The 10,097-nt window shown below is 34.8% G+C and overlaps 1 protein-coding gene and 1 long non-coding RNA gene across 3 annotated transcripts; both read left to right on the plus strand.

The window, feature by feature from the left end:
• Positions 1-290: 290 nt before the first annotated feature.
• LOC124886407 lies at positions 291-5,597 on the plus strand. Its single transcript, XR_007043552.1, has 2 exons — positions 291-3,398; positions 3,958-5,597. It is a non-coding gene; the product is annotated as an uncharacterized LOC124886407 (long non-coding RNA).
• A 1,820-nt stretch (positions 5,598-7,417) lies between these two features.
• On the plus strand, positions 7,418-9,731 carry LOC107839351 (dof zinc finger protein DOF2.5). Of its 2 annotated transcripts, none has more exons than XM_016682797.2 (3): positions 7,418-7,749; positions 8,147-8,636; positions 9,060-9,731. In XM_016682797.2, the coding sequence occupies exons 1-3, from the start codon at positions 7,720-7,722 to the stop codon at positions 9,434-9,436; spliced, it is 897 nt and encodes a 298-aa protein (XP_016538283.1). In that variant the 5' UTR covers positions 7,418-7,719; the 3' UTR covers positions 9,437-9,731. The 2 variants fall into 2 exon arrangements, with proteins under 2 accessions (XP_016538283.1, XP_016538284.1); XM_016682798.2 differs by having other exon boundaries at positions 7,420-7,746.
• The last annotated feature ends 366 nt before the right edge of the window (positions 9,732-10,097 follow it).

Genomic DNA, 10,097 nt, shown 5'->3' on the forward strand with positions numbered 1-10,097 from the left:
GACATGACGCGTGTGTAGTGCACTCTTTATAGCGAGAGTGATATTATGATTTTGAGGGTGCAATTAATACACTTTAAATATGTTAAGCAGGTAAATAAATAAAATTAAGTTTAAATAATAAAGTGAGTTTGAAGAATAAATTTGGAGAAAAAATATGTCTTTTCTCTATCAAAATATCACAACTTGTCAAATTAAAAAATCACACAAATATGCATGATAAAATCATTTTATCTCACTTTTTCCCCAAAAAAAAAAAAACTAGTTATTCCAGCGGGTAGTAAATGGTGTATTCCGGTACCAAACAATTCAGTAGTTGTATATGTCACGGACCCTGAAGAGCCTCTGTTTGTTTTGGGACTTTGAATTAGAAAGAACACATAAATTGTCCAATTAAAGAAAGTCTTTCAAATTTTTTAAATTAGGTTGAAAGAATAATTTTTTTTGAGTTTTTTTTGTTAAGTTTTTTTTGTTCGAATAATTTGTGACAGTTGTAGAACAACTTTGATAGTTGTTCGATAAAGTTTGATAATTATAAATTGTTCAATAACTATCAAAATTGTTCAACAACTGCACTTAGTTATTCCTAGTTATGACAATTGAGAGAAATTGTTAAACAACTACACAAAATTCTTCAGACAACTAATATAATTATTTCATAACTATGTTACAATTAATATAATTGTTCCACAGCTATCCTAATTATTTTTTTTTTAAGAACAAGTTTGTGGGATATACTTGTTCCCTTTTTTTAATTGGAAATTTGCCCAGGCCTTGGTGGCTTATTTTTCTTGTTCGTTTCAGCGGTGGTAGAACTCGGGAGACGAAAAAGCGAAGAGAGATGTTGCGGAGTCGGTCAGAGGAAGACGATTCTGGGTTTATGTCAATGGCGATTTGGTTGGGGACCAGCATCGCCTCCGCCTTCTTCCAGTCACTTGAACGATGCTCCTGCATCAACCTTAACGCCGGCAACGACTGCGACGATGATGGATGTGATTTTGAGGAGACCAAGGACCGCCCTCTTATGCTCACCAAACCCATCGCTCGCGACGACTCTTCTATCACTATTAAGCTTCCTTCTTCTTGATTTACTTATGTTTTTGCTGATATACAAGAATTTTTTTTTTGAGTGGTGGGGTTTGTTGTGTTTGTAAATAGTGATGTAAATCTGGCATGGGTTTGTGAATTGTGTCAAATAGAATAAATTTGAGGGCATAAAGTTCGTTTTTTTGTTGTGTTAGAAGTCTGTTATTTCTTTGACAATTTGTGCTCTCTGGTGACCTCTTTGAAGGCTTCATCTTAGATTTTAGAAGGGGAAAAAACGCAGATAGAGATATCCAAGTTTATCAGAGGAAAAAAAGGAACTTTGTGCCCTTATTTATGGAACAGTACGAAAAGTAGGTCGAGTTTACGAAGTCACTTAGTCGAACGAGAAAATTATGAAGAAAGGGAGGCTAAGGTTACTAAGTAAGGTCGGCTGGTTAAGGGAGGCTCAGGTTATGAAATCACCATCTTGATACACTGATTTACTATAATAATAAGTAGTCATTTGTGACTTCGCCGTGGTAAGAGCTGCTTCCTCCTTGCTTGATAGGGGGCTTCCATTGACCAGCGTAGACAAAAAATGCTCTCCGGAGCGGAAAGCCATTTGTCAGACTGTAAGGAGAGGACAGCCTCTTATTCTTGCTTGGGGGATGGAGGTCCTACAGTTGGTAGCCACAGTATGTCAATGGGAACTACCAGTTGGCTTGAGTAGTTTAGTTATGATAAAAAGGAAGGTGATTTAGGGAGATAGTAGCTAATTAATCATGGTTTATATGTTATCAGATAATACATGTATTTGGCTGAGATCATACTCCATTTGATTGAAGTTCCATTACTCTTTCCTTTTTATCTTCTTCTTTCTGTGGCCAAATTCAGACTGTCTATATCTGTCTATATTGGATTCTGCAACATAAAGATTCTATTGATTCCGTTGCTCCGATGTTGTTGGGAAATTACTGTCTTTTGTAGGCTTTAAACACAGTGTAACATATATGCTAGGGGTTGGCAAATGTGTCAAAGTATTAGGTGAAATGGATTGCTTAATCTCACTTGCAAGAGAAAATATAGTTTGGTTGACTGGATTTTGCTTGTCTACTTTGTTAGTGTTGCTCCATTTTTGGGGGATCAATCATGAGCTTCTATGGTTTTTGGTTGTGGTTTTCACTTTGCAAATTAATCTTCTATTCAAGGTGGATTTCAATTTCTTAATGGTTTTGAGATATTGTTGGACGTATTTAATTAATGACTTCTAAACATGGTTTCCCCTTCCTCATCTCCATATGCTTTCTGTATCCTCATAAAAATCTTCTACCTATATTGCCAGCATGGATAATGCGACTTCTCAATCTTGCAGTATAGCAAGATTAAGAGGTAGCTTTATATCAGTAATTTCCTTTGAAAATCATGTAGCCTCCGCACACAAAATGAAGCTTAGACTTGTTGAGATTGGTATATTCTCGACTTGGTGTCTTGCTGATTGATTTGTTCCTCTGTCAACAGACAATTCATGTCGCTTCAGTTATGATCCTCATCTCTTCTCTGCTTGTATTAGCTCCTCCATATCTTCTATGCTCCCAAAATATCCTAACTGGCTATACTTAATGAGCCTTGCTGGGTTTAATGAGTTGACTTACGCAGCAACTATTCCTGCTTAATAAAAATTTCAAAAGGTTCTATGATCAGGATTGGACACCAGATTTGCGTGCATACTTACCCAACAATAATGGATATGCTTTAGGGGTGAGGTATATGCGGTTGCAAGAGTGCATCTTTTGTCACTCATCAATCTAATGATATATGAGGAATGACTTCAATTGTTCGACCAACCTTTCAGTTTCTAGTCTGGAGTCTGGACTGCAATAACCTAAAAACTTCATGCAATTAGGATCCAAAACTTTGGATGAGAAGCTTGTATGATGAATTGGTAGCATACTAGCATTAAAGACTCTCTAGAATGAGTATATAAGATTGGTCAGTGAATTAGTAAACAATGATTTTTGCTTACATTTTTGGCTGGCTGAGTGTGGCGTTCTGTGTTGATTTTCATTTAATATTTCTCACAACAGTTGGAAAAGGCTTTCAAGACCAGGATTAATGTGCCTTGTCAGGTATGCAATTTTTGAATGGACGGGGAAGCTAACTATGGAGATCAGAAAATGCGTCTTCCTGGAGAGGAACACTAGGATGGATATGAAATTTCACTACAAATGCTGTTACTAGTTGAGGAAAATTAGAAAAGGAGAATCATGTCTAGCATAGAAAGACACTGAACTTTTGTCGATTGAATCATAGAGACATGGTTTGCGAATTCCCTCAGATGTTATATGGCTATGATTCTCTCAGGAAACACTAGCAGAGTAAGCATTTTTAGCATGCAGAGGATAAAATCAGCTTATAGCTCATATGGTTCTTAGAGGTTATTTGCATTTTATTGTCATTGATCTCCACTAAAACAACAATGTACTCAATGCAATCGCACAGGTGGGGTTTGGGGAGGGTAGTGTATAAGCAAACCTTACCCTTACCTTGGGAGGTAGAGAGGCTGTTTCCCACAATGATAGTCATTGATCTCTGCACTTGAGATAATTAGCCGGAGTGCATAAGATGTATTTGCTTTGCTTTTGCCCGAAACTTCTCTACATCTTTTTGGTTTCCCACCCGGTGTCCGGTAAACGCATTGGGCCCCCAACTAATCCAGATTCATGCCAGTAGGGCGTATTTAAGGAGGAAATGCACCCAGGACTTGAACTGAGACTTCTAGTCTACTGTAATCTGAATTCTCCCTTGATTCCTCTTTGAATTCATTCATTTTGTGATCATATCTATGCTTTACTAAAATAGGAGTGCTACTTGTTAGAGAAGTGTGGTAAAAGACTTGAGATAAGTATTATCATGTTCTTATGGATCAAAACACAGGTGCATAGTTCACATCAGGAACTGGCAGCTCACAAAGGAGCAACTAGAAAAGAGAACTAAGGGTCTCCGGCATGAAGGGTTGCAAAAGTGTGACTGATTTACTAATTGTACTCACATGAAAAAAGAAAAAAATAGAACACATGACTTTGATCTTCCATATTGCTGGATCAATCCACACTGAGATGGTAGCTGTCAAATGATGCACCTTTTGTTCTGTACAATGGTAACTGGTCCTTTTCGCACAAATGTCAGTAGTTTCCAATACATCCAGTTTAGTATATGCTAATATCAATAAGGGCTCTGAGATCTGTCAAAGTGCACAACTCTTGTAGGATTATCATCGTTTGTAATATTTCCTTTTTTCTCTCTAAGTTATACCGTCATTATACAAGGCATTTGATGAACGATTCATGAAGCTGTGTCAACCTTAGATCACTTCCACATATTTAACCTGGAACTGAAAGTCTTGCTAGCCTCTTCTATTGATAATATATATCTCGCAGGAGTTGAAATTGATGAATTTTAACTCATATACACTGATGAGGTAGAAATTTATAGATAGATATTTTACACTATCAGCGTATTCTTAACCTACTGTACCAGGTCACAAATTCTACCTTTCATTGATATCTCAGCAAGATGTTTGAACATGCAACCATGACCGGCCACGATGTTGGCGGAACCAGTATTTATCCCCCAATTAATCATCTGCACGAGAAACTCTGCATGAATGATACTTGAAACATAGCTACTTACGAGTATAAATACAGCAATGGCATCTGAATGGAAGCAAATCATAGTACATTTACACAGTTAGCATAACTATGCCCAATTGACGTAGTATATGTGTATCTGTAACTAGTAAATTTGTCATAGAATGACCGAGTAAAATTCTGATTAGCACGGAAGTTCTTTAAAGAAAGACTAATTATAGATTTTGGAGCAACTGAAGATGGCTACTTCAATTTATGTCCCGTCACATTATCAGTCCAACAAAAGTGAACAATGTAACATGTTAACAGAAAAAATGGAAAATACAAAAGACAATTATTCTTCTCATCTCTTTTAAGATTTAAAATATCAGTCATTTCAAGTTGAGAAACATAGTTAAAATCAAGTAACATTGGCTCCAAATGAACTTTGACTAAAACTAGGCTTGTGCTGGCAAGTTGGGTTTTCAAAATTTGGCCCTCTTCAAACTGAAGAAAAGGCTAAAGAGATCATCATTATGTCTTGGCCAAAAAAATGCGTGGAATAATAATAATTATAACCTCTCTGTTGAATACTGTTCCACACTGAGATATTACAAAGAGAATTTTGACCCTTCATTATTAATCTAATGAACGTGGGGGCCAAGCCTAAGTGTCCACAATCCCCATCATCACGTATTATAGTATTCACCATGGTGACATCTCCTCCCACTAATTTCAAAGTATCAGGGTCCCTTTATAATTCTGTTGTCGGCTCTTCTTTAATACTTATACCATGTCAATTTATTTGATCCATTTTGATTTGATATGGAGTTTAAAAAATAAAATAAAAATTTTAATTTTATAATCTTAAGTTAGAAATAAATAAAAATGAATCAAAACACTTTTAATCTTATGGTTCTAACCATATCATTTAAAAATTAGAACTAAGAGTTGCAAAAAAAAGAAAAAAGAAAATCTTTGAAATGAATCAAAAAAAGAAAAAAGCAAGACAAAAGAATTAAAGCCCGAGGGTGTAATGATTTTTCTGTTCAATAGTTTTCTTTATGAATTCCCTATTTCTGATGTCGATTGATTTCATGTTTCTCACCAGATGTGGTCTACAACATTGTTAGTTTATATAACTTAAATCTTTATCGTATACATGGATGTATATGTACACAACATTGCATGCATATCCAAGGGCCAGCAGAGAAGAAAAGAAGATGAAGAAGGAAGTACTATATGAGAATGAAGACGATAAGATTAATATGTAAAAGTAGAAGAAAGTGTGTGTGTGTTTTCAAATAGAAATCAAGAAAAGCAAAATATAGTGGACCAATCGATATGGTTGGTATGAAGCCGTAATGTCTTTTTACAGAAGAATAATTTCTAAAGGCAGTGAAGAATGCTTTAGTAAAGGGAAACACAGAAAAAGGCTGCATCATATATCATATCATATACTTAGGAATGAAGTAATTTACTTTACGTCAAAAGCAGAAAAGATTAGATGGAGAAGACAATTAGACCAGGTTAAAGAGATTCACGTTAAAGTTTAATTAATTAGCACTAATAATAATATTCACACGTTGCCCTAGAAGAAGGGACAAAAGGTGATGAACATACAAATAATACAATCCAGTAGTTGGTGAATCTTCCAGCTGAGTTTTACTGAGACTTGATCATGCATATATATCTTCCCAACTAGCAAGGAATATTGCTCCCAAAAAGTTGCAATGACAAATATATATGCCAAAAGATGATTTTAAAGTGTGCTTGACAAGTTAAATAAAATTGCATCATCGTCATACATAAACGCTATAGCTGTGGCTTTCTCAATATAAGATCAACAACTTAACAACAAGGCACTTTTTGGGACATTTAAAAAATTCGAGTGAAATCGTAATGAAGCTTTAACCTTTTTTTCGACAGTAGAACAGATCAACAAAAGCATGGACTAAAATATATACAATGTTGCAGCCGAGATGGAATCCCAGAGCGAGTCCAAATTTAATCAAACTTCAATGTGGATATCAAACACCTGATGCATGTATGTACATGTACGTATGTACATGTAAGTACATGTATTGTGTGTGTGAGAGAGAAATATGCTAATTATATGTATTGGGATTATCAAGGAAGTCGAGCTAGCTTAATTAGAGTATGTGGGTGAGATATGCCTGGCTAGCACCTTAAACATCTCTTAGTTGAGCTCACTTCTAGAATATAATTTGCGATTATATTAGCAACAACATTATGAATCGAGCTGTGCGTAACTCGAAATTTATGTTAATGGAATTATAGATACATAAAAGGTAGTAATGCTACCAAAAGAGAGAAAGTTTTGTTGCTCGACTACTTGAACTAGATAATATAACATCATAAGACATATGTGAATCGAACTATAATTTATGATTGAAGAACTAACATCTTGATCAGATAGCTGGTTGTATATCATCTAAGAATCAAACAACGTGATAGTAATAGTTGGTGGTGATCGCGCTAAAAACACTAGCACCAAAAAATCTGCATAAGGTAAATTAACATAACTTTGGTGTAAGAAGTGCAAGACAGCAAATTAATCCACTCTAGTCTAAATGAGGGGGGAAATTAAAGATAAAATAAAATGGTAATCGAACGATAGGGAATCAAAGTCCCCCCTAGCTAGCTATTAAAGGGTCAAAAAGGAGAAACTAAACCCCACTACAGAACATATCCATTCATAATTCCACTCACAAGGGTTTTAAAAATAGCTAGGTTGAATTCTCTTTATCTATATGATAATATCCCCTCTTTGAAATCCGGACAAAAGTTAAGATACAAAAAAGTGTTTGTTATTTCTAAAGCTGTAGTAGTCAAAACAAACACATAATATCTCCCTTCATCTTTTTTAATTCCCATCATTTGATCTGGAAAGTAAAGCTAACCCCATTAAAGCCAACACACAAACAACTCAAAAACATTCTTTCTTTCTTGTATGTACTAAAGACACACCTCCAACAAACCAGCTCTAAATTAATTTTCTCTCAGCCTTTCTACCTTTTTTTGTTTTTTTTTTTGTCTTCTCAGATTTATGGAGACTACTCAATGGTCGACGCAGGTGGTATATAGAAATTCATTAATTTATCAGCACGTACTTAATTATCTGCATAAGAAAAATATTTGAAGTTTAGTTTCTTGGTTTTAAATTTTTAAACCTTCTAGTTCATGCTATCCTTTTCCAAATTAAAGTGTGTTCGTTCTCTCTTTACACATCAAAGTTCAGTGCACTTTTTTCTTTCTTCCACTTTCCACATGATATCATATAATTAAAGCATAGGAAATAAAGGCGTTCTTCGTTATTATTATTTGTTTGCTTGCTTTTCACTTTCCTCCAATTCAACTTTTGGAGTTAGAAATTATCCAGTTTGTCATTATTGCTTACCAAAAATGAAATCTTGCATATACTATACATCCTCTTTGCATTTTCTTGATCCTTTTTTTTGGTTAATAATTCTTAGGAAATCGGAGCTGTGAAATCATCGATGGGTGCCGAAATAGGTTCAAGGCCAGGTGGAGAAATAATTAATAAGAAGGCGAGGCCAGTGAAGGATGGAGCAATAAATTGTCCTAGGTGCAATTCAACAAATACAAAGTTTTGTTACTACAACAATTACAGCCTGACTCAACCAAGATATTTCTGCAAGACTTGTAGAAGGTATTGGACTGAAGGTGGAACTCTTAGGAATGTTCCTGTTGGTGGTGGTTCTAGGAAAAACAAAAGATCTTCTTCTTCCCAAAAAGTTCTTGATCTGAACCCTAATTTGAATAGTCATGTTCCAGATCATCAGCTTCATCAAAACCCTAATAAGATTAATATTGTTGGAAGTACTAGCCAAGATCTTAGCCTCGGGTTTCGAACTGTGCCACATGATCATCAGACGTCGTTCCATGGTGTCCTCCCTCAGTTTCTTGAATTGCCAAAGATGGATGCCAGCAACAATCATCTAGGTACTCATCTTTTATGTCTTTGTGGAAACAAACAGACACAGAGCATACCTTTACTTAATTATATTTTCAACAATATAATCGTGAGCTAAGCATGTAAAACTCTTTTTAATAATGATAGTTGCGGCTAGAACTCAGGATCTCTAATGCCTACTGTGATTCATGTATATTGAAGCTAAGTCTGACCTTGCCATATTTTTATTTGTTTAATCATATTTTCAACAAGCTTTTTACTTGGGGGGCTTGATTAATAATCTCTTTAATCGTGAGCCAAGCACGTTAAATTCTCTTTTTAATAATGACAGCTTCTTACTTGAATACATGTAATGATCACCTCATCTATTAAACCTTAACTTGTTAAAGTTAATCGAAATACATACTTTTGTTTACTTAATTATGTATCTTTAACGTCATGTTCAACTTCAGGTAGCACACAAATTTCAGCTCTGGAGCTGCTTAGGACTGGAATTGCTTCAAGAGGGTTCACTTCATTCATCTCCTCACCATCAACACCAGATTTGAATGCTTTATACAGTACTTCAGGATTTCCATTTCAAGAATTAAAGCTTAGTGGTGGTAATACTCATGATCATACAGCTTCTTTGAGTAATTATCCAAGTGGAGGGCCAGGGGTTCAAGAAAATGGAGGTGCAAGAATAATGTTCCCTCTAGGAGGATTGAAGCAACTTTCAAGTACAAATGAAGCTGATCATCACCATCATCAGACAAAGGGACAGGAGAATAATAATTCAAATGCTGGATTATATTGGAATGGGATGTTAGGTGCTGGAGGATCCTGGTAAACCAAAGGAATAATAATGTGCACAAATCTCTTTTTTTTTTTTTTTTGGAACAATTTTTTTCACGTGAGATTACGTTGGGTATGTTGTTGTACGATGCTTTGGTTACCAGTAATTTGTTTGGTGATGTTTAATTAGAACGAAGTACTAACATAGAAGATAGTTGATCTCGTTCCATTGTTGTTAATTTGGTCTATGATTACTTTGAGGAATTAAGCTAAGCTTGATTGAAGTTAGCTTCTAGGGTTTCTGTATTAGTATGTATTTATTATATATATGATCATTATAACTACCTTAATCACCGCCTAATTAATGGCTACATTATATTTGTTCAGTTGATGAACTAATTTGTGGTAAACACCCTTTACCGATCTATAGCTAGAACTATTTATATAGAAAAAAAAAAAAAAAGGAAACAAGAGAAGCTGATTAATATTCTTGTTTGAATAATGTGGTTAATTATTTTTATGCTTCATTACAATTGATAGTGAATTATTTTTAACACAATCAGTGACAATGTGTATATGAAAAAGCTGTAATATATATTCGAATAGTCTGTTATATGACAATGCATAATATCGTTTGTTTCTTCTGTTAATATATACCTTGCTTTTAGTTAATCGATTCTAATTGACATGTTGATATATAACTTACTTTTTCTATA

Source organism: Capsicum annuum, chromosome 8 (genome assembly GCF_002878395.1).
Source record: "Capsicum annuum cultivar UCD-10X-F1 chromosome 8, UCD10Xv1.1, whole genome shotgun sequence".
Lineage (NCBI taxonomy): Eukaryota > Viridiplantae > Streptophyta > Magnoliopsida > Solanales > Solanaceae > Capsicum > Capsicum annuum.

Excerpts from the sequence above, each read along its gene's own strand:
- LOC107839351 (XM_016682797.2), top strand. The coding sequence starts at position 7,720 with ATGGAGACTACTCAATGGTCGACGCAGGTG. Across the intron at positions 7,750-8,146 it reads CTCAATGGTCGACGCAGGTG|GAAATCGGAGCTGTGAAATC; the intron begins GTATATAGAAAT and ends AATAATTCTTAG. Across the intron at positions 8,637-9,059 it reads TGCCAGCAACAATCATCTAG|GTAGCACACAAATTTCAGCT; the intron begins GTACTCATCTTT and ends GTTCAACTTCAG.